We start from the raw sequence: 22,432 nt of genomic DNA, 5'->3' as shown, positions 1-22,432 counted from the left end.
CAGAAAAAGTCCCTCACCAGAAACCAAAGCTGCTGGAACTGTGAGCTTGTGAGGGTAACTTGGGCTGTCTACAATCCTAGCTCATAGCATTTGGAAGGTGCGATGGCTATTCTTGTCAGTTTGACTAAGTCTGGAATTAAATGGAATCCAGAGATGAAGGGCCTGCCTGTGAGGGATTTTTGTCATCCAGTCCCTACCTCTGAGGTAGGAAGACACATGCCTTTGGTACAGTTCTTTGTCTATTCTTGTTTTCTGAGCTGAGTAGCTCAGCTCTCCTGGAATTCATTCTGTAGACCAGACTGGCCGCAGACTCACAGAGATCCTCCTGCCTCTACCTCCCGAATGCTGGATTAAAGGTGTGCGTGGCTTTTGATTCAGTTCTTGATGCAGAAAGACATACCTTTAATCTGGGCCAAACCTTCTGCTGTAGCCTACAGAAGGACTTGGAAGCCAGAGGCTTTGCTCTTTCCTGCCTGCTCGCTCTCACCTTGCGAGCAAGTCCACTCCTTCACTGGCATTAGAGGCCACTTCTTCAGGATTCCAGGGTCTACTGCAAGCAGCCGAGGCACACTACTGAGACACACTGCACATACTCAATAGCACCCCAAACTTCTAGTGTAGCCTCACAATCCCTTACAGCTGGCTCCTGAGGCCTAGGATTGAGTTTCCCAGCTAGACTATAAAGTGCATGAGATGAAAAGGGAAAAAAATGTTAAATTATTTATATATTTATTTGATAGATAATGATAGATGATTGACAGATTAGATAGATAGATAGATAGATAGATAGATAGATAGATAGATGGATGGATGGATGGATGGATGGATGGATGGATGGATGGATGGATGGATGGATAGATGGATGGACAGACAGATGGACGGACAGACAGACAGGATCTCACTACGTAGCCCTGGCTAGCCTGAACCTCACTTTGTAGACTAGCCTAGTCTCAAACTCAGAGCTCCACCTGCCTCTACCTCTTGAGTGTTAGGATTAAATAGGCATGCCACCATGTCTGACTAAATACCAGTCCCCATTTTTTGTTTTTGTTTTTTTTTGGTTTTTTTGGCTACACTGGGGACTGATCCCAGGACCACATGCATGCTAAGCAAGTAAATTACATAATACTACAGCCCAGGCCCCAAATCCAACCCTAGCCCAGGAAGGTTTTACTATCCCAGTTAGAAACTACCAGTTCCAGGATTCTAGGTGTTCAGCTCAAGCTGCCAGGGACTGTGCTGTGGGCCTGGAGGGGACAGCTGTTGACACTCGGGCGGTTGTGAGCAATGGAATTTGACTTTCAGGAACAGATCACTCTAGTTTAAATGCTAGTTATTAGCTCCGTGACCTTGACCTCTCTGAGCTTAAACTTCACTTTCTCACCTCTAAAATATCCTAAGGTTAATATTATAGATGAGCATAAGAAATCCACAGCTCGTGAGGCATGCAACAGATGTTGGCTTACCGCCTCCCTCATCTCCCTGTTCCTTCCTGGAAACGGCTAAGACGCTGGGCTGAGATTTCTAAACAGATTCGTGAAACAGGCTGTGTGAGTCGGTTCTCCAAGCCAGTCCCTTGCTACAAACCTAGGAATGTACACAGACTCTTCACCCAAGGGAGCAGGAGAAAAAAAAATAACCACTTGACTTTGCCAGCTTAAACTGGGGGTACATGGCACAGCGCTGTCTACACGGGGAGAAAAAACCCCAGTCTTTGGGGAAATAGCCCAGTGGGTCTCCAGCCTTACAAGTGGAAAACATGGAAGGAGGAGACTGTATTTGTGAGTGAGCTCTCTGAGGACCGGTGGCAGGAGTAGAGCTGGGGGAGGGTTCTACGTTTTACCAGGGGACCCAGGCACCCAGAGGTCTTTGAGCCTTGCTTTTCTGACACCCATAAAAATGGAGCAGCCCGCACCTGCCCCCATCTCCACCCTGTTGGGATAACTAAATCAGATACCCACGGCAGTATTCCATGAGGAGCCACTGTCCCCACCTCCCTGTCCCTTAGGAAGAAGGACACACGGCTTCCAAAGAGACCAGCATATTCACAGGACTGCCTCATAGAAAACTGACTTACAGAGATTTAATAGATGCAAAAAAACCCACAGGATTGTCACCAGAGTCGGTCGTACCACATGAGCGGTTCTCAAGGCACACAGGGTAGAACAAGTAACAAAATGGACTTTTTCTGTGTATGGTCTGTCGATGACTAAAAAATATCTAAGAGGGTAAAAAGCCAATTGGCTGTTAGAGGTTTATTCCACGGCAAAGAAATGAACAATGAATCTGTGAGACCCTGTGAGTTGCAGGAGTAAAGGCAACCCACAGCTTCTCAAGACAAGAAAAACGAGGGCATTTTGTTTAAACAATGAGACAGATGCTAAGAACATCACCTGCAGCTCCTCCTGCAGAGGATGCACTTCCACTGAGGGGGCGTGGGGGGGCCAAGGAGGCTTGAGCCAGAAGCACCTGATCCAAGATGGCCCCTGCCGGTGCCAGGCTTGAGTCAGCCCCATCCCCCGAGCTGTGGGCAGAGTTGATAGTTGGACTGGGCCAAGGGTGGCCCAGGTAGAAGGACAGATGAAAACAGGGCTCACAGACACACTCGGGATGTTAAAGAAGAGAACTATCAAGACAGGGCAGAAGGCACATCCTTCTCTTTCCCTATGGCTTTTTGGCTTCCTGGAGAGATAGGTGCTTGAGACCTGAGGGCAAAGGAGAGGAGCTCCAGAGAGCATCCTAAGGGAGGGAAGTGTGCTCCTGAGAACGGCGAGGAAAGCACAGTGCCTCCTCCGGCTGACAGGAAGGAGGCAGAACATCCCTTTGGGGCCCTCTAGGAACGTCCAGCTGGGCTCAGGCAGCTGAGCCCAAACCTGAGATAGTCAGAAGACATTTAAAAAGAAAAAAAAGGCAAAAAGAGAGGGATGGGTGTGATCCTGTCGGGGCTGAGGTATCAGAAAGAGGCACAGGCCCAGCACAGCCGAGTCCTAGGGCATGCCATACTAGGAGGCTGTGTAGATGAAGGACCACACCTCAGCAGGGGACCAACCTCCAAGGAGGTCCCTAGGCCTCCGAAAGCAGTTGCTTTAACTAAGGTGGCCACAGCCCTGATGTCTTCAGCAGTCACGTCTCAGCTCCACTTTGACACAGAAGCTCGCAGACGTCCATATGTTCCACCCACCTACCCAGTGGTTCCTCTGAGTCCTAGGAGGAGTATACAATGGAGGACATGCTTGATGAGAGAGAAATAAAGTGCTGGCGGCTCCTCAGGCACTTGTCACAGAGGAGGAGGCCGCACTGGCCTGGCGCCACACGGTGCTCAGTAGTGAAACACATTGAGTCTGTTGTTCTCGTCCAGGCCCAGCTGCAGCAAGCTCGATGTGGTTGTTGGTTTGGACACCGAGGAGAAGAGCTGTCTGGCGGCGAAGTGAAGGAAAACTGGTTGGCTGAGAGAAAGGGTCCAAGGTCCAACGGGATAGATGTTCCTCCGAAGGCCAGGCAGCTGCTACCACGGGGAGAGACTAGAGCTTGAGCACCAGCTAAAAGGATACACCTTGGGGTCGTTCCGGAAATGTTCCAGCCACTTCCGGTTAGACTCGATCATGCTCTGAATGCTGATGCTGTCGGTCTTCGGGACTCGAGAGTGGGAACGCTGCATGAGGTGGAGCTGCTCGCTGGCAAAGGGAGGAGACAAGGCACTGAAGCGAGGCTGCAGGGATCTGACTTTTTACTTGCTGTGGTGGAGTTCCTCGGACAAAGGCAAGATGTAGGTGACTCTGGGCTGGGGACCTGCCTGGGCTCCAGGCCAACAGGACCATGAGGTCTGTTCTCATCTGCCCGTGGTGCCATTTGCCCAGGGAGGAACAGTAAAGATCTAGCCTGTGAGGCCACACCCAGCACAAAGGCTTACCTTACAGACACATAACCCAGCTTGTTTTCCGGCGGGGAAGGGGAGCCATTGAGCATCGGGATGCCAGCTAGAACAGCAAGAAGACGGGTTTCAAGGGCGCCGTCAGGCGAGCCAGCCCCAGCCCCAGCAGGCCACCTCCACATTCACTACCAATACCCCCTGCATTCCCAGAAAAGGATGTCCCAGAACAATGGCAGAGAGAGTTTCCATGCTAGAGGTGAGAGACAGGTGACAGACAAGAACTGTCCTGTTTACTTTGATTCTAAAAAATTTCCTTTTCAATTTGGGCTGAGCAGAAAGTAGACTTTTTTTGTTTTTTACATTTTTTTTCCTCAAACAGTTGCCTTTTTGACTTATGTTACTCAACAAGGCAAAACTAGATCCCAAAGCAGAAGCCAGGGCCCAGGGGTCATAAGTACAGGGTCAAAACTTGGTATATTATTCAAAGGGTACTCTGGAGTCTACTACTAACCCTCAGAGTCTCAGCTTTCTTGTTTATAAAATGGAGATTGTACTAGCTGGTTTTGTGTGTCAATTTGACAAAGCTGGAGTTATCACAGAGAAAGGAGCCTCCCTTGAGGAAATGCTTTCATTAGTTCCAATTGTAAGGCATTTTCTTAATTAGTGGTCAAGGGGGAGAGGGCCCCTTGTGGGTGGTGTCATCCCTGGGTTGTATAAGAAAGCAGGCTGAGCAAGCCAGGGGAAGAAAGCCAGTAAGGAACATCCCTCCATGGCCTCTGCATCAGCTCCTGCTTCCTGACCTGCTTGAGTTCCAGTCCTGACTTCTTTGGTGATGAACAGCAGTGTGGAAGTGTAAGCTCAATAAACCCTTTCCTCCCCAACTTGCTTCACGGTCATGATGTTTGTGCAGGAATAGAAACCCTAAGGCAGGGATAAATAACTACTACCTGAGAACTATAACACAGACTAAATAAAGAGGTGTGTGTGTGTGTGTGTGTGTGTGTGTGTGTATGTAAATGCCATAGTATACTATACTGATGGCAAACATTAGGACAACAAATAATGACTCTTTAAAATTCTGCCAAGCTCTAGCATTGATAATAAAAGCCCCAAGCAGCACAGGCTCCGTGTAGAGCATCCCAGCACAGAGCCCCTCGCTGTAGGCCCACCAGCATAGGTCTTCCTTCCCCAGGCCCCACAGACAGAGCTGACAGACCAAAGATGGCAGCAGAGATAAGGGGTAGACAAAAGAAAAAGGAAGGATGATTATGAGAGAACGTGGGGCAAAGGAGAGAGATGTGGTGGTTGGGGACCTACAGGGAAAATACTTGCGCCACTTCTCCAGCAGGAAATCATCCACGGTTTGCAAGGAGGAGGGGGAGGGCAGCTTGGTGGCCTGTCCTGGGTCCCAGGCCCACTGGGTAGACGTGGGTGTGACAGAAGATAAGGATGAGAGCTTGCTCTGGGAGGAGTAGGCAGGGGCAAGGACGTTCTTGGAAGGCCGAAGTGAGGAGGTGAACAGGGGAGGCGGGGGCTGGCTACTGAGGTTGAGGCCCTGTGACTGTGGCTGGGAGTTGAGGCTTCCCAGAACGCTCAGCACGCCATTTAGCTCACTGCTGATTCGCTGAAGGGAACTGCTCAGGTAATGGATCTTGTTGGGATCAGCAGAGTTTGGAGTGACTGAAAGGAAAAAGGCAGACGGTGGGAAAGGATTCAGGGTGTAGCTGGCGCCTGAGTGTCTTACTAGTGCCTCTCCCCGTCCCCGCAGATAGCAGGCTAGAGACCTTCTGGGAGCACAAAGGATGGATGGCAGGGCTCCTAGGTACTAGACAAGGGGCCCAAGGATATAGACAAAAGGAAAACTTAGGTCCTTGACCCAAATACAGGCCAGAGCCAGAGACCAGATGGCTGCAGGAGGCCTGGAGAGAAAAGACCGTAGGGGGGCCCTTGGTCCCTCTATCCCTCCATCCTCCCATCCCCCTGGCCCTCCAGCCCTCCAGCCCTCCATGCCGCAGACCCAGCACTGACGGCGAACCTCATGCAGACACAAGCTCAGTACATGGACCCCACCCTCCCTCCCCACAACACTGACCCTCTCCCTCCTTGGCTTCCCTGTGGGCCACCACTCACTGGGCAGTACGGGGCTGGACTCAAAACTCTCACTGCTCAAATCGTCCATGTCACTGAGATCAAAGGTCACCTTCTTGATAGAGGATCCTTTCAGAGTGTCCTCGTCAGAGACCTGACAGGGAGAAGTAGTCATTAGTGCTATCTCTTCCCATGTGTTTTCAATCCACCGGATACGAGGTAAGGAAAGCCTGAGGCCTGAGGCCTGGTGGGTTGTTTCTTCTGGGGTCCAAGGTTCTACAGGCACCGCAGGAGAGGTGTACCACAAAGTCTACCTCAGTAGAGAGGCTAAGGTAAGAGAACCCAACTACCTGTGAAACAGTCCATAGGGCCCCCCCAGAACCCCATCAACCTCCCCCCAAACTAGCCTTGAAGTCTCCCCATTTGAGTATCCCTGCTCCTGAACCAAACCTGGGTCATGGAGGAGATTGCACAGTCTCAGGGAAGGAAGAGACACCTTGATGCCACACTTGGTCACAGCTCTCCTAAGAACCATCCGGGAAGAACAGAGCTAGTCCCTGATTCTGTGACACTCACCAAGAATGCTGTGGCCAAGCAGTAGAAACTCTAAGGGTGCCACAGACATGGTCCTCTCAGCTATTCTGAAAGAGCCAATGCCTCTGCGATCTCAGGAACCAAGCACCTGAGTCTAGAGATCCAGTTCTACCTAATGCAGCCTGAAGAAAGCAAGGGACCCAGGAGAGGAAGGAGGGAGTGGCCACATTGGGCTGACTGGCCACGGGAGGATACCTCTTCCTGTAGAGAAGATTCCAGGTGGTTCAGCTTCTCCTCTTTCTTCTTCAACAAGTCGTGGCCTTTGCGCATGGCGGACTTCATCTCGTCCAAGTGCCTGGTCTCCTGTGGCCAGGGAGGAAGGAAGAGACGAGCTGTGTTAGCAGTGTTAGCACGGATGCTGGCGTCTCAGCCCTGATAGCGGCTCTGGGAGGGTTGTGAACACCTTAACTCTCGGTCCGCTCATCGGAGAGAACTGCTACTCTCTCCTCAGATCCTGAGACCTGACAGGACAGCATGTTACATGAGGAACACCGTGCCCGGAGAGGCTAAGTTCTCAAGCTGTTGGCTAAATGGTTACCATCACTTGGCTAGCGACTACTAACACCCTTGCCACCAACAAAAAGAACAAAGCAGGGCAGTGAACTGTGCCCAGAGACAGAATGGACACACCGTGGGGAGCCCATCCTTGTGTCTACAAGCCTCTTGCTGTTTCCCACAAGCATCAAGCATGTGCTCCTCACCTAGTTCTGACACCATCAGAACTGCAAGGCTTCAGACATGATCAAGGGGAGCCCATGCGACTGAGGCCTTGACTGGTACGAAACATGTCACATCATGTAATGATGGCGTCTCCGTCTTTTCATTGTAAATCAGACTACACAAGAAGCTAGCCAGGGGAGCTCTACTCAATCTTACACTGAGGGTATTCCAAGACCTTCGTGTCCCCAGTAGACAGACCAGTGTGACAAAGAAGAGCAGTGGGTTTGAAGCATTTTAGAGACTGGTCATGCCTTTCACCTCGGCCATGGCAATGGGACTACAGGCTGAGTATGCCATTTCCAAACTGCTTGGCTTCAGAAATGTTTGAGATTTTTGTAGTTTTCTGGTTTGGGAATATCTGCATAGACGTTACCCTTTGAATTGACTGGGGGGCTAGGGACCCACAACCTGTATAGCTCACTTTTTAAAGATGATTGATATGTAAATAAAATAATTTACTATTAGAGAAGATGTTTATACACACATTATGTACAGCCATGATAAGGGATAAGGTAAGTGACCTCAGGGCCCATGTGACCACCGGACCTCCCAACACAGCCCGGCAGGCCTCCTCCCGGGCTCCTGACCTCATCCAAATTCTTGCGCACATTATCCGGGACCTTAGTGTCTGGCAGGTCTTCGTCTACCTCCTGGGCGCCGGCCAGCTCATGGCGCCAGTGCTGCTGGGCGGCTTTCAGAGCTGTCTGTCGCCTCCGCATGGAGCGCGTCTGGCGCACCAAGAACTCCTTAGCACTGCGGACAGCTACACCCTCAGCAGAGAGAAAGTGCCGGACACTGTGGGGCAGAAGAAGCAAGGAAGGAAAACTGAAGACTACACTGAGCCACGGGGCTGGCCACTACCTCAGCACCCGGCCACCTGAGCTACGGTGGGACCAAGAGCTCAGATACTATCGGCAATGTGCCTGGGGCCTGTACTGAGCTAGCCAGACACTCCTGGGCCCTGACCTTCTCCTAGAGGTCATTGGGTGCCGGCATGTAGGGTTAAAGGTCACAGCTGGGAGATCCTAGCTTACTAGATTCTTCCACCCTCGGCCATGCCTTGAACCAGGCCCCAGTGATGGCCACTGTCACCTCAGCCATGATGTAAGTGCTCTCAGCTTTCGTGGTATAAGACGGGGTAGGAAAACTCACCTCTCCATGGACAGGTCGAGCTCCTCCTTACTCAGGGAGAGAGAAGAAGACACCTCTTGGTTCCCGTTCTGCAAACGCATAGTAGAAAAGACTGTGTAGAGCAAAAGCTAAAGAGATCGGGAAGCCCCTCCTGGTGTCTTAGCCAAAGAAACAGCTCTGACAGCCCCTGGGTGCTCTTTATGTATAAGGTACCATCTGAGCGACAGAGAGGGCCGGGGGTGGGGGTGGGGGGGACAAGAAAGGGATGCTAGATCCCCAATAGTGCAGAGCCAGGCTCCTCTCAGGTGTCCCACCTTTCTGCCTCCCCACCCTCACCCCGCTCCACCCCCGCAACCCCCCATCCCTCCCAGGCTCTGGCTCCCGGCTCACTATGCCAAGGGATTTCCTCAGGTCCTCAATGTGGAGACCTGGCTCCAGGTGTGCGGAAGCATCGGTCTCAGCCGCCATCTCTTTCAAGGCGTCCTGCTTCCTTTGTACTTCAGCCTCTAGGCTGCTGTGGTGAGGAAGGGAGCAAGAAGCAGGGAAGTGAGGCCTGGACACTCACACCCTCACACAAACAGGGCAGGGCTAAGGTGCGGACGCCAGGACCCAGAACCCTCCATTTCTCATAGCCTCGACGCCCCATCTCCTACGAAGTGCTGCAGAAATGTGCTGGTTGCTTCTGCCTGGGTTCCAAGCTGGGCCTTCCTCCTCTCCCTCCCTTTGGAGGTCCGTGGGTTTGTGGGGAGCAGTGGCCAGGAGCAGGGAGCCCACACTACCTCACGTGCTTCTGCAGTCTCAGACTCTGCGCCTGCAACAGGTCCACTTGGGACACCAGCTCCACCCGCTGGACACGCAGGTCATCGATGGCCCTTCGCAGCTGCTGCTTTGTCTCCAGCAGGTGCGTGTGCTCTTTCTTCGCTTCTTCCAGGTGCTGATGGGTGGCTCTGGTTTCCTGAGGCAGAGGAAGAGAGAAAACCCACAGACCCAGTGAGGAGACGGTGAGGTGCAGGCAGCATCTGAGGTGCGGGAGACAGGAAACAAGGCAGGGGTTGGAAGCTGGAGCCACTGAAGCCACCGTCTCCAGGATCTTGGGTCTCCTACCACAGAGCTACTTCCTGTGGCTTGAAAGTCAGGTCCACTGGGTAGCATGATACTGGCCAACAGTCTTAGAACCCCAGGGCCCTGGACAAGACTGGTGAACAGGCAGCAGGAGGGACAAAGGGGAAAGGGGCAGGCACACAGACCTCCTTCTCCAGGGCAGCCTGCCTCTGCGCCTCCAGGAGCAGCTGCTTCTCTTTCCGCATGTTCTCCTCCTGAGGGGAGACAGGCCCCGGGCTGACTACAGGCTCCAAGACTGAGGTGGAACCTGCCCTCTGTGTTCTACCCCACCCCCCAGGGTAAGGTAGCCATCACCCACCCTCACCTGAACATTCAACTGAGCCAGTCTGGCTTTGACATCTTTAGTTCTGGACGAGAGTTCCACCTCTAAATCTTGTAATTTCCTTTCCTGGCACAAGTAAAGTAAGCAGGAAGACACGGGTATAGAAGGCATTAGTTGAGGAACAGGAGGGAGATCCAGAAGCCAGTATGCCACACCCCAAACTCTAAGCTTCTCCTTTCCCTGCCCCTGCGGCCTCCCGTGCATCATGCTACGTCTTGCTGATTCCAGTAGGACAAGGAGACATGAACCTGCCTGTTCCAAAGACATAAACGGGCTGGGCTCTCCTTTCAAACACTAGGCCTACTCCAAGTGAGGCTCAGAAAACAAGGAGCAAAGAGACCCCAAAGCACAGACATGGCCAGGGTAAGACCTCAATCCTGAAGGTGTCAGAGTCTGCCCTACAATTTTTGGATCACTGTACATGGCTTCCTACCCTGCAATGGGAATGCCTAAGTGCCACCCCATCTCCCAGGCCCTCACTTGATCCCGGTGTCGACGCCTTAGGTCTTCAAGCTGCTGGTCCTGCTCCTGCCTCACTCTCTCTAACTCCCGCTCGTGGGCCCTTTGCAAGCGCTCCAGCTCTCCAGTCAGTTGCCCCAGGAGGTCAGCCCGCTGCTTTCTCACCTGGAAAGATCAAGGAGTCACAGAGGGAACCTACAGTGGGTTCCCTACATCCCAAAATCAGTCTCCCCAACTCCTGCTGTGTCCGGTCAGTTAGATCAATGAAGGTAGCTATCAGCTTCCCCCAAAGTAGCTTTTACAAAGACGGCAGAGTCGCAGGCCCAGAATGCCTGCCTGCTCTCCCGTGCAGCTTGAGGGGACACAGGCCAGATGTCTCTCTCCCCTAGGAAGACTGTCTCTCCTGCTGATGTATGCTCTACAGCCTCTCCCTCTAGTCTTTCACGAGTCTTCAATAAGGATGGAACTGGTATGGGAAGGCATGCAGCTAAATTTTGTCCTGGGAGAGCTGTTTCTATCGTGTTTTAATCCTGAAAGACTGAAGTCCAGTCGCCGGAGGAGCCCAAAGGTCTGCCGTAGGGGCTGCCCTGTACTAGAGGCTCCCTGCTGTCCCACCCCTGCCCACTCTTCTCCCCCAATGGGACCAAGCCACATTGAGCTGGGGTCCACTCAAGACATGAAACATTCCCACCTCTAGGCCAAAGAAGCTGGGCAATGAGATGGGTGCTATCACTGCCTGTCAAGCTGACAGAGCCTAAAATCGTCCAGGGGTCAGGCTTGGGCTCTGGGAGAGATTTTCTAGACTATGAATTGCCTGAGACCCATCCTTAACATGGAAGGGCAGCCACTTCCGTGGGTTTGGGTCTCAGAGCACCTAAAAACAAGAAGTGGAGCCGAGTGTCCGTTCCCGGCTGAGGACACGAAGTAACCAGCTGCGTCATGCTCTGCCACCTGCCTTCCCCACCATAATAAGAGTATAACTTCATGCTTCTGCTTTCCCCACCATAATAAGAGTATAACTTCATGCTTCTGCCTTCCCCACCATAATAAGAGTATAACTTCATGCTTCTGCCTTCCCCACCATAATAAGAGTATAACTTCATGCTTCTGCCTTCCCCACCATAATAAGAGTAGGACTTCATGCTTCTGCCTTCCCCACCATAATAAGAGTATAACTTCATGCTTCTGCCTTCCCCACCATAATAAGAGTATAACTTCATGCTTCTGCCTTCCCCACCATAATAAGAGGGGTCAAACTGAGCCAGAGTTTAAGCCCTTCCTTTCCCAAGTTACTTCTGACAGGTAATTTGATACAGCAGCAGCAGCAACAATAAAAACTATATCTAGCACATAAGAGCCAGCTCTTGTTTGCCTCTTGTCAGTCTCTTTCTTGTTATCCTGAAATTCCATGCACCCCTGGTGACGTGGTTTTGGGGTGTCTAAACCAGAAGGCTGTGGAGTCGCACAGCTTGGGAAGATGACCTAAACTCCCCTGGCTTCTTAATGTCCCGGTCTCCAAAAATCAAGATAATGACAGCACGCATTCCCCAAGGCTGCCTCGAGGACTGAAAGCTAAAGAGCCCAGAGCCGCACCCTGCATGGAGGAAAACCTTAGTTTCTATCAGCAATCACTATGATTTTTTTTTAATGTGCAGCCACCATGGGAGACCAAGTAACCCTCGCTGGGGAATGGGGGTTTCTCAAACTTCAAGGGAGAAAAGCCTTGTTATTGCGGGGAGCCAACCCTTTTCGTGACCTCATCCTTTCCCTTCCCGACAGCCCGCTGAGGAGGACCCCTAGTGCGCCTATGCCCGGTGCGCTGGATGGAGGCTACCTCAGCTTCGTGTCGGTCTCTGGCTTCGGCCATCTCTTGCCGGTGCTCCTCCTTCATCTTGTCCATCTTCCTCTCATGCTCCCTCTCTACCTCCTGGCGCTTGTCTCGAAGGAGGCTGCTGAACTGTACGGGGCACACGGAAGAAGCATGGCTCACAGGGCTGAGAGGAGTTCGACAGGCCTAGGGATCTGAAGATCTTACGCGTGAAGTGTCCCCCACCTCCAAACACACACAGCACCAAAGCACGCATGTGTACATCGGAACTATTACCACTACCCTTCTCTACAGACACACAGGGGCCTAGGGGCAGCAAAGGTCCTGGCCCTGAGGGAGTAGAGGCCAGGTGGAGGCTAGATGGGCGGCAGACCTTAGCGGAGGTGACAGAGACAGGCACTTACCTCTTGTTCATACTCAATCACCTGATGAACCTTCTGGTGAGCTCTCTGCTCGGCCCACCCAAGGCTCTCCTGTAACTGGGCCTCCTCCTTCTGCTGAGCTCCCTCTATCTTCTTCTGGAGGCTGGAGATCACCTAAGGAGACGCCAGTGAGTACAACGGAATGTGGCCCTCAGAACTGGGTGCGTGGATTCAGCACCCATCCCAGCATCCTGGGGAAGTGGGGGTGGTGGGGAGGGGAAACTCACTCCCTACAGGCCAAGGGTGGGGCTGAACTCTTGCACCAGCATGAAGGGGCCTGAGGGCCCAGGCCCTGCCCCATCAGACCAGACCACCGTTTCCTCACCTCCCGGTGTTTGGCTTCTAGTGAGGAACAGAGCTGCTCCAGTTCAGCACTGTGCTTCTTCTCTAGGCCTGCCACTGCCTGAGGAGAAGCAGAGGGCCTGTGAGAGAAGTCTCAGAGGCCGGGGCCAGCTCCTGAGCCAAGGCGCTGAGGTGCTGAGTAGAGTCAGCTTCCCTCCCTGCACCCCACAGCATCCTCTGTATGCTGTGTCAAGGGGACAGTCTTCCCTCAGTTCACTCACTTCTCTCCTCTCCCCTTCCAGCTGCTCCCTCAGTCGCAGCAGAGCGGCCTCCTTCTCTGCCTCCTTCTCTGCCCTCAAGGCGGCCTGTGCAGTCCTCTCCTCGGCCTCCAGCTGCTCCCTCAGCTGCTCCAGAGCCCTCCTTTTCTGTTCCAAGCTGGCTCTTTCAGCTTCCTGGAGGGTCTCTGCCTCTTCTCGAAGCCTCTGTAGGGCAGCCTGTTGCTCGGCCCTGGGCAGACAGAATGGAATGAGAACAGGCCCACGCACCCAGGTCCCTGGTCCAGGCGGCGCCCAGTGTGGACTCACCTAATTTGGTTCTCAAATGCTTCTGTACTGGACTGCACCTGGGCCCGGAGGTGGGCCAGCCTCTGGCGTTCTTCCTCTCTTATCCGAGTCTCCTCTTCCTTCTCCTCCTCCTCAGCAGTTTTCTGTAGCTGGGCTTTCAGGAGGCTGAGGGAAAAGGTCAGGTAGGCTGGTGAGAGAGACCACAGAGGTCTTTCTTGTATTCAGAACCCATCTCTGAGAGCCTCATGGCCTACCTACAAACCACCCTTGGTATTAAAGATCAGTCGACCTCTCATCCATGTTGGTTCCTCACAGAACTCCATCTACCTTCTGCCACAGGAAGCCAATGGGAGTCTGCTTGGTCCTAGGTTCCCCTACACCTACAAGTTATCCTCCTGGACATGAAAGGTTACAGCCACCCCAGCCAGTCTCTCTCAACCACCCCTCACTCCTCGGTCGTTAGACCCTATCCCAGCCACACCGGAAGACCCTAACTCCAGATTCATCATCCTTCACTTTGTTCCTTGACTACAGCTCATGCTGGTTCTTCAGCCAAAAATCCCACGTCTCTATCTGACGAAACCATACTCACTGCCCAGCACACAAGTTCATCAGTTCACATTTCCCCTCACAATCTGCACGTGGGCCTTCCTTAGCATGAGCTAAGGAAGCATGGTACCTTATAACTTATCTGTTCTATCTGCTTTCCTTGCAAGACGCAGGATTTCTTCAGGGCAAGAATCCTGACTCCTTTTGGGGAAGGGGGCAGGGTCTCATGTAGCCTAGGCTGGCTTCAGACTTCCTATGTAGCCAAAAGTGGCCTTAACTCCTGATCCTTCTGCCTTCACCTCCCAAGTGCTTATGCCACACCTGGCTATAATACTGTCCGTAAGTCTTTTGTATCAAGCACTGAATGTAGTAACAGGCATAAAATGATATTCAATCAAAGTGCCAGGTCTGTGCAGTACCATCTAGCCCCAAACCCCGAGTAAGCCTTAAAAGTCCATGAAAGGCACCTTGATCTGACCCATGACAGCCGTCATTTCCCCTGAAGCAAAGATGTCTGTGCTTTTACAAACTGCAACTTTTCTCTGGTAACTCACACAACACTAGGGGATGTGTGCAGGGCACCCAGGATGCCCAACCCCAAAGAGAAGCAGGATTCAGAAGACAACCTCTTTGCAAAGGTCTAGAGTGAATTCCAGAGCCAAAACAGATCTAGGATTCTTTCCTATTTCAAGTGATTCCCACCACTGCTTTCCTCTGTGGTGAGGCGGGAAATAACCTGAGAAAAATGCAAAGTCTTCCTCTCGGATTCCCTAAAATCCCTGTCTGTTTTTCTGTGGCAAATTTTACACAGCCAACACTGAATGTGGGGCTGACAGGGAGTTTAGAGTAACTCAAGCTCTCTGTTTTACACCTTGCAAAACAAAGGGCAAGAACCTTCCTGTCTTCCCATTCAGCTTCGGGGAGGAGGAGCCATACCCACAAAAATATGTGTGGAAAGAAAAACAGGGGTCTCGAGGTAAACTGCTTCAAGGAGAGCCAGTCGAGGCTCTTAACCACAGAGAAATCACTTAGTCATCACTGGCTAGACAAGAAACACCATTTAAGGAGCAACTACCATGTTGTAGGCCTTGAGGCAGACACTGCCAACACCCTGGTCTCCACCACAACTCGGAGCTCTTAGGAGAAGCCTTGGGGTGTTGTATTTTATCAGTGACCTGTTTGGTCACTGTCCTGAAAGAGGACAGTCCTCAGGGACCCAAGAAGGTTTGGGAGAGGGCGGCACTGAGTCCGAGTGCCTGCGTTGGGCTCATGAAAGATTGAACCTGACCTCCCTTTACTTAGGTGTCAGGTTTCTGGTTTGTTTCTTCAAAATTAAGCATAGACTTGCTATCTGTGGTCTAAAATGGTAACTCTCAGCCACTCTTGGATGTTCTGTTAAAAAGGACAAGATGTGGCGGGCGCTAAACTGTCAAGTCAACGTGGTTCTGAAGCCCTTTGGCTCAGGCTGTGACAGGCTGCTTATGACCATCTTGGTAGCCATTTGCCCTTTTCTTCTGAGACCTCTGCTGGCTAAAGGGCCACCTTTCTAGTGTCCCTGGTCATCAAAGAAGCCAAGCCAGAGATGCTTTCTTGGGTATTCAACACAATACCAGCTCTGGTTTCTGGGTACGACTTCTAGGAGCCACTTTTTCAGGCTGTGGGCATCCCAGCAGGTACCCCTCACTCCCCAAGCCCCACCACAGGGAAGAAACAGACCTGAGGGACTTCTCCTTCTGCTGGTAAAGCTGGAGCTCCTCCTCCTCCTCCTCCTCCTCCTCCTCCTCTTCTTCCTCCTCATCTTTTTCTTCCTCCTCCTCTTCCTCCCCCTCCTCCTCCTCCTCTTCTTCCTTCTCCTCTTCTTCCTTCTCCTCCTCTTCCTCTCCCTCCTCCTTTTCCTCCTCCTCTCGACACTGCCTCTCTTCCAGCTGCTGTGGCTTCTCTTTCTGCAACTCCAGCAGCAGCCTCTGGTCCTCCTCCAGTTCCTGGGTCACTGCCTCTTCCATGCCCTTCAGTATAGCCTCTGAGAATTGCTTTTGAGGAGCTGCAGGCTCTGCAGTTTGCCTGCGTGAGGGAGAGGGCGGCTTACCACTGCAGTGTTAGTACCCACCAAGGTCCCACAGGCCCAGAGCTGGCAGAGGAGAACAAAGTTCTGCCCCCCCCACGGGGGTTCTCCCCTGGAATGGCTTGCACTCCTGTTCCCATGTCCCCAGCCACTCAAGCTCTGCCTGAGAAGTAAGGCTCATTTCAGAAACAGGTCCCAGAGTCTGTTCTCTGCCTCCCAAACCAAACAGAGGATAAGGCAACACGGAAGAGGCTGCAAAGCTCCCTGCCTTGCTACCCAAGGAGCCAGGTGTTTCCCTGAGCCATGCTGGGGGCTTTCATCAGCTCAGGGTTAAGTGGGTATCTGAAAATGGATGAGAAACTCTGAGCTAATGGGTATACAGAGAACTGTTAGGAAGACGACAATGACATTCTTTTCCTGTGTGTCTAGAGCAGCGGTTCTCAATCCGTGGGTAGCGACCCCTTTGGGGGCCACATATCAGATATCCTGCATATTAGATATTTACCTTACAGCACATAACAGTAGCAAAATTACAGTTTTGAAGTAGCAACAAAATAATTTTAGGCTTTGGGGGGAGGGGTCAACACAATGTGAGGAACTGTATTAACGTGTCACAGCATTAGGAAGGTCGAGAACCACTGGTCTAGAGAGTTTTGAGGACTAAAGAAAATATCAAAACGCCAGTGACGACTGTGACCATGAAAGGGGTGTCAGGATAAAGTGTTTTACTTCTTGAAAGGCCAGGAGGCACATGCACGTCCGGGTCCCTACGCCTCACATTCCCACCGGCCTCAGCACAGAATCACTCTTCCTGCACAGTGCCATGGCTCCATCCAGCAGGAATACATACATGGGCTGGATTCTGAGACCTACTTGAGAGTCAAACAGGGGAGCTGTCCAGCCAGACTGAAAGCTCTGGGACCCCTCCCCGCAGCTCAGCCGAGAGGCAGACAGAAGACCGAAGGAGGGGACAGATCAGAGTGGTGAAGAATCTCACCGCAGCCCACAAAGACTAGGGAGAGGAGGACGGAAAAGGCTAGTGACATCCCTGAAATGCCATTGAGACTGGCCCCTCCCTATTCCTAAGAGCAGAACTCAGAAAACAACCCTGGACCACGCTATCAATCCTCAGCTCCTGACTCTGCCCCCTCCCTCCTTCCACGTCCTGGCTTCCTTTCAGTCCTGACACAGCCCAGATGATGGCAGATAGAGCAACATGGCCGCCTCCTCCTCTGAGAATATTGCCCTCCACAAGCACCTTCCCTCCAGCTCTCTGCCTCATCAACCCCCCAACTCATTTCCAAGCCTGGCAGAATCATCTCTTTTTTTCCCAGTGACAGTACCTTTTAATGTCTGCCTCCCCTGTGGGCTGCGGAGCTGTGTGGAGCCCTAGGGACATGCTGCAGGGGGATGAGACACCAGATCCCACATGCTCCAGGCTATACACGCCAGTGAACCTGCCTGCGCACCTGGCACACAGGCAAATGAGGCTGTTTCCTGCCTCCCTGGTTTAAAGACTTGGTTCTGCTGAACCCCTTGCTTAGCTCGAAAGCACTGAGCGATGCCTGGAAGATCTAACAGGAGGGTGAGTGCTCTGGAAGAAGTAGGTCTGGTTTCAGGCCAACCGGTCAGGTATCAGTCTCTGTGAGACCCAGTTTCCAGTTATGGGAGGTAGTGGGGAGCCCAGTCAGGTCGGGCTGGCCACCAAGTAGCTCAGAGATCCACAGGGGTAAGCAGGGTGCGAAAGTAAGGGAGGGGTGAGGAGGTCCCCAGGAGCATCCTGAAGTTGGGGAGGGGGTACTGCTGCTAAGCTAGAGAGCCAGATGCCCCCCCACTCTCTGCAGTACCACTAGGGAATCTAACTAGGACCTTGCACATGCTAGGCAAATAAATGCTCTCCTCCTTAGCTACATAGCCACAATACGGTTGGGATCCATTTACTAGTCCACAGATGCTCACAAAAGATGCCGACAACATGAGGTCTGCCACCTAGCCCTTCAGACTCAGCTGCCAGATGTAGAACTAGCCACACCACACTGAAAACCAACCTATTCCTACTGGACTCAAGCAAAGTAAAGCAGGCACCCAGGAGCCTAGGGAGTCAGTCAAGTATCTGGAGACCCCAGAAGGCATACCACTGAGACAGGAAGAAACGTGAAATCAGGGCACTGAACAGCCACAGTACCTGGAGAGGAACCTAGCTGAGCCTCTACCCCACCCCCTGACCTCTGCCTAGCTCCTCCTCTTTCTGAGAGTTCATTATAAACAGCAAGCATCCTGATCCCTTGTGCCAGCCTCCCAGGGGACTGCAGAAAGCCACATGTTTGTCACTCTAGGATAGTTCACTGTCCGAAAAAAAAAAAAAATGTGGCTGCTGCAGTCCCCCATGTCTCCATCAGGATGAGGATGAAGAAGAGACGAAAGGCTCAGTGGCCTTGGCAGCTCTCAGTGAGTCAGTCTCAGAAAAACTGTCTGCTCAGCAGCCCTGGGTCCTCTGTAAGCCTCATTCACCTGGAGAAACCAACAAACCCAGAGCCTGGCGCAGCTACCTCAGACCGGAGGTCAAGTCAAGGCCCTAGTGAGCAAGTCTGCTCAGTCTGTGACTCACCAGCAAGTCCCCTCCTCCGCCCCAAGCCCCCATTCCCTTTCTAAAACATTCCATGTTTAAGAGAAAACTAGTGCTTGGCGGAGGAGAGAACATGCCTCTCCTGGTTCCTTCTAAGGAGTCGCAAGGTCCCCCTCGCCCACCCTCAGACCTTAGGTCCAGGCCGGTAGCCCAATGACCTGAACTAAGCCTGGGCAAGGGTCAGTGATGGCTGGTGGGCTATGTCCACCCTTCACCCCACTCTTTGCCACCACTCAAGGGGAATGGGATCCACACAGTCCATACTCTGGAAGACAGGAAAGACACATAAAGCTGGCCCTTACACCTCTGGAGAGGCAGGTGAGCTGGGACAGACTGCCACCTTCTCCTCGGTCTCCTCAGCCTCCTGCTGCCCAAGGCCCAGCTCCTCGGCCTGGGAGTGTTTTTCCTCAGCCCTCTCAGGGAAAGCAGGTGGACTCAGGACCTGCTCCCTTGTAAGCAATAAAGAAGCAACCATGTTAGAGCCGGTAGGAAGGGAAGGGCCCAACTTAAGAGCCTACTGGGGTTCAAGGGCTGTGAGGGAGACAAGGAGGGCAGCCCCAGGGAAACTCCCCTGCCTCACTCTCCCATTCCCTTCCCTCCCGGCCTCTTCTCAAGTCATCTGAAGTGAAGATTAGGCATTCCCACCCACATGGCAAGAAAGATGGTCCCATCACCCTAGAAACGCTGCACGCAGCAGGTGCTCAGTGGATACTGTTGATTGAACATTGCTATAGCTCAGCTTCCCCTGGGGCTCATTCCATCTCTATGAATCTTAAGATTAAGATCTTCCTCTTGCCAGGGGAACAGAGGCACTGGCAAATACACTCTAGGCTCTGGACCAGTCTGAGACAGAAAGGTTCTTCTGTGTGGCTTCAGCAGGTCCAGGGGCACTGCATTGCCCTCTGACTGGGCCAGGGACAAATCAGTGCTCCAGCTCAGTTTGTATGAGACTAGAAGGGAGCAGATGCCTGGCGGGGAGATGCTGGTGAGAACAGAGCTGAAAGGGTTCCCTAGCAGGGATGGAGAAGCCAGAGCAACAGTCAAGTCTGCCCAGGCAGGAGTCACACTCTTACTTAAGAGTCCCTGTGGTGCCCCCAAACAGGCTGGCTACCCAATTTCAGCTATAGATGGAGGACTATGAAGAGGCAGGTTTGCCACCTCCAGGGATCCTTCTTCCTCATCCTTACCTCTGGAGGAGGGACAGTGGGGTGGGGCTGGCTACAGAGTCCTTCCCAGGCTCCTCTGCTTCCTTCCACTCAGGCTGCCCCTCCAGAGTCTGCAGAGGCCCTTCCTCAGGGGCCTGGCTGTGACGAGTACCCTGGAGCCATTCCCTGGACAGAAACGGAAGACAGCCTGGTCAGGGCAGCCAGAGGAGCAGGGTTAGAGGTGAATGGAGAGGGCATGGGCGTAGTGGGCACCAGTCCCCCTCTTCAGCTGCACGGGAGACGCTGCCCCCACACCCACAGAGAGTCCAGACAGCGCAGCCACACATGCAGCCCGTCAGCCTCTCCGTTCTCAGGCCCTCCTGCAGGGTTACAGCTGAGCTCCCGGCATCCTGCTGTGTTTGCCTGGTCCAGCCGCTGAACACCTTCACGTCTGTGTCTGTTCTCGGAGTTCATCATCCCCAGGTCCAGGGACGGATGAAAGAATTAAGGGAAAATGCAGAAAGCAAGGGATAGATATGGATCAGTGGTTAAGATAATGCCTTGTAGGGGGCTGGAGAGATGGCTCAGCAGTTAAGAGCACTGACTGCTCTTCCGAAGGTCCTGAGTTCAAATCCCAACAAGGACATGGTGGCTCACAACCATCCGTAATGAGCTCTAGTGCCCTCTTCTGGAGTGTCTGAAGACAGCTACAGTGTACTTACATATATTAAATAAATAAATCTTAAAAAAAAAAAAGAAAGAAAAAACAAAGATAATGCCTTGTTTCTTCCATTGACCTGAGAGTTCAAATCCCAGCACCTGTGCCAGACAGCTCACAACTGCCTGTAATTTCAGCTGCAAGAGATCCGACGCCTCTGTCCTCTGTGGATACTCACATTTATGAGTACACATGTACACACACACACACACACACACACACACAGGAAGAAGCCCACTCAGAACTCTGAGCTTCTGCACTAAGAGCGTGGCTCTCCCGACCTCCAACAGGCCACCTCAGCCCTGGCTCATGGCCAGATATACACTGCCTAACCAACCCCATCCAGTACGGAGGTCAGAGCCCTGGACTAATCGCAGAGCCATGTGCAAAGCCTGCCAAGTGACACTTCGCACTCCTGTCATAGTACACCACCACAGGCAGGGTCCATCCTGCCCACCTCCCACCCTGTGTCACATAAACACACCTTGGACAGCCATCCAGCTAGGTCACCATCTGTCTTCCAGCAACCATAAGGACCAGGAATTCTACCCATGCCCCACCCCCTCCTGACACACACAACCTCCCGCTGTACCTCTCAGAGACTTGGGTCCGCTTGCTCTGTGGCTCTGCTCTGCTGGACTTGCTGTCATCTTGTTCTTCTTGGCCTAACCCCTGGGCCTGAAAGCAAGAAGTCAGGGAAGAAGTGCTTTAGGGGCAAGCATCTTGTCCCGCTGCGTCAAATGGTCAGCAGGTACACTACGGTGCCTCTGGAGAGGACCAGGGCTGCTGAGACACAGGACAGGTCTGTCTGTAGGATGAAGCTTCCCAAGCTCTAGCTAGCTAGGCCCATGACCCACAGCTGGAAGAGGAGATAAATAAATATGCTCACTACATACACAGATAAGAGCCAGAAACAGGGGGAGGGAGGCCTAAGAACCCAGCCTGCTGCCTGGAGCCTGCACTGCTAGCTGCAAAGAGAAAGCGATGATCTCCACAAACACCCTAAACTCACTGAGGTCTGGGTCAACAAGGCCGTGGTACAGGGGTGACAAAATAAAATGGTTAGACCAAATATATTAGGAAGGAAGAATTCTGAGCCACCAGGGTGTAGTGGGGCAGGGGAGGCTATGCCCCAAACCCGAGGGCGCCATCTGACTCCTGGAAGGAGAGCGCAACAGCCCTTCCACAGCTCCACTCCAGGACATGAATCCCAGCCTAGACAATGAGCTCGCTCCGCGCCAACCCCCAAGTCTGGTATTACGGCATCCGTTTGAAAATAAACTCCCAAATCTTATTCACATCCTGGGTATCTAGGCAAATTTAGAAAGCCAGTTTAAAAAAAAAAGGCAATTTTTGATGATTTCAAATAGTTTGTAAAGAAATGCAATGGTGAAATCAGCCTGGGATCCACTCTTTGCTCCAAAATGTCCAGCCTGCAGGAGAGCCCCTCCTCCCCTCAACCATGTCGCTAAAGCATGCCCCCCACCCCGGGCTTCGTAGGGTGAAATAGCCTACACATGAGCACAGCTTCTGCCTGAAGAAGGCAGCCACTCCTCTCTCCTCTTCTCCCTCAGCCTAAGATGGAAGGAAAAGCCCCTTGTCAAGCCCAGGCCCCACTCTAGGACAGGAGCATAGCCTCCTCTGAGACTCAGGTTCACTGGGAGAGGGGGGGAAGGAGAGAGATCTGTCTTTCCCAGTGGGGTCCCTGCCTGTATCCCCCTCATACAGACACTTCTCTGGCCACCAGAACCCCAGCAGGTGTATCTGACTCTGACATAGATCTGGGTGGTTAACCAAGGGCAGGCCTTGCACTAAAACCCAGCTCCCCCAGATTACATTTTGACTAAGCACTGCATCTGTGAGTACCTCTCAGATCTTGAGGTGGAAGGGCTCTCAGTCAGGACTGCCACTTCTCATGGCAAGGACCTGG

At 52.6% G+C, this 22,432-nt stretch overlaps 1 protein-coding gene across 9 annotated transcripts in view; it reads right to left on the bottom strand.

Annotated features, from left to right (window-relative positions):
- Positions 1-2,061: 2,061 nt before the first annotated feature.
- The window catches only part of Cep164 (centrosomal protein 164), a 63,264-nt gene continuing 42,893 nt past the window's right edge, over positions 2,062-22,432 (bottom strand). For 4 of the 9 annotated variants that reach the window (XM_052188445.1, XM_052188446.1, XM_052188451.1 and 1 more), the window contains 22 exons: positions 21,095-21,180; positions 19,827-19,970; positions 18,942-19,088; positions 15,668-16,012; positions 13,424-13,567; positions 13,121-13,346; positions 12,883-12,960; positions 12,540-12,671; positions 12,142-12,264; positions 10,329-10,472; positions 9,831-9,914; positions 9,652-9,720; positions 9,184-9,359; positions 8,795-8,918; positions 8,426-8,493; positions 7,861-8,068; positions 6,749-6,856; positions 6,002-6,113; positions 5,189-5,551; positions 3,911-3,977; positions 3,552-3,674; positions 2,062-3,416 (listed from right to left, as the gene is read on the bottom strand). In XM_052188445.1, the coding sequence (XP_052044405.1) occupies positions 3,320-3,416; positions 3,552-3,674; positions 3,911-3,977; positions 5,189-5,551; positions 6,002-6,113; positions 6,749-6,856; positions 7,861-8,068; positions 8,426-8,493; positions 8,795-8,918; positions 9,184-9,359; positions 9,652-9,720; positions 9,831-9,914; positions 10,329-10,472; positions 12,142-12,264; positions 12,540-12,671; positions 12,883-12,960; positions 13,121-13,346; positions 13,424-13,567; positions 15,668-16,012; positions 18,942-19,088; positions 19,827-19,970; positions 21,095-21,180 (3,168 nt within the window). In that variant the 3' untranslated portion in view covers positions 2,062-3,319. The remainder of the gene's footprint in view (positions 3,417-3,551; positions 3,675-3,910; positions 3,978-5,188; positions 5,552-6,001; positions 6,114-6,748; positions 6,857-7,860; positions 8,069-8,425; positions 8,494-8,794; positions 8,919-9,183; positions 9,360-9,651; positions 9,721-9,830; positions 9,915-10,328; positions 10,473-12,141; positions 12,265-12,539; positions 12,672-12,882; positions 12,961-13,120; positions 13,347-13,423; positions 13,568-15,667; positions 16,013-18,941; positions 19,089-19,826; positions 19,971-21,094; positions 21,181-22,432) is intronic. The other 5 variants (XM_052188450.1, XM_052188453.1, XM_052188447.1 and 2 more) reach the window with 4 other exon arrangements.

The sequence above is a fragment of the Apodemus sylvaticus genome, chromosome 7 (assembly GCF_947179515.1).
Source record: "Apodemus sylvaticus chromosome 7, mApoSyl1.1, whole genome shotgun sequence".
Taxonomy (NCBI): domain Eukaryota; kingdom Metazoa; phylum Chordata; class Mammalia; order Rodentia; family Muridae; genus Apodemus; species Apodemus sylvaticus.
This window is presented reverse-complemented; position numbering and strand designations above follow the sequence as displayed.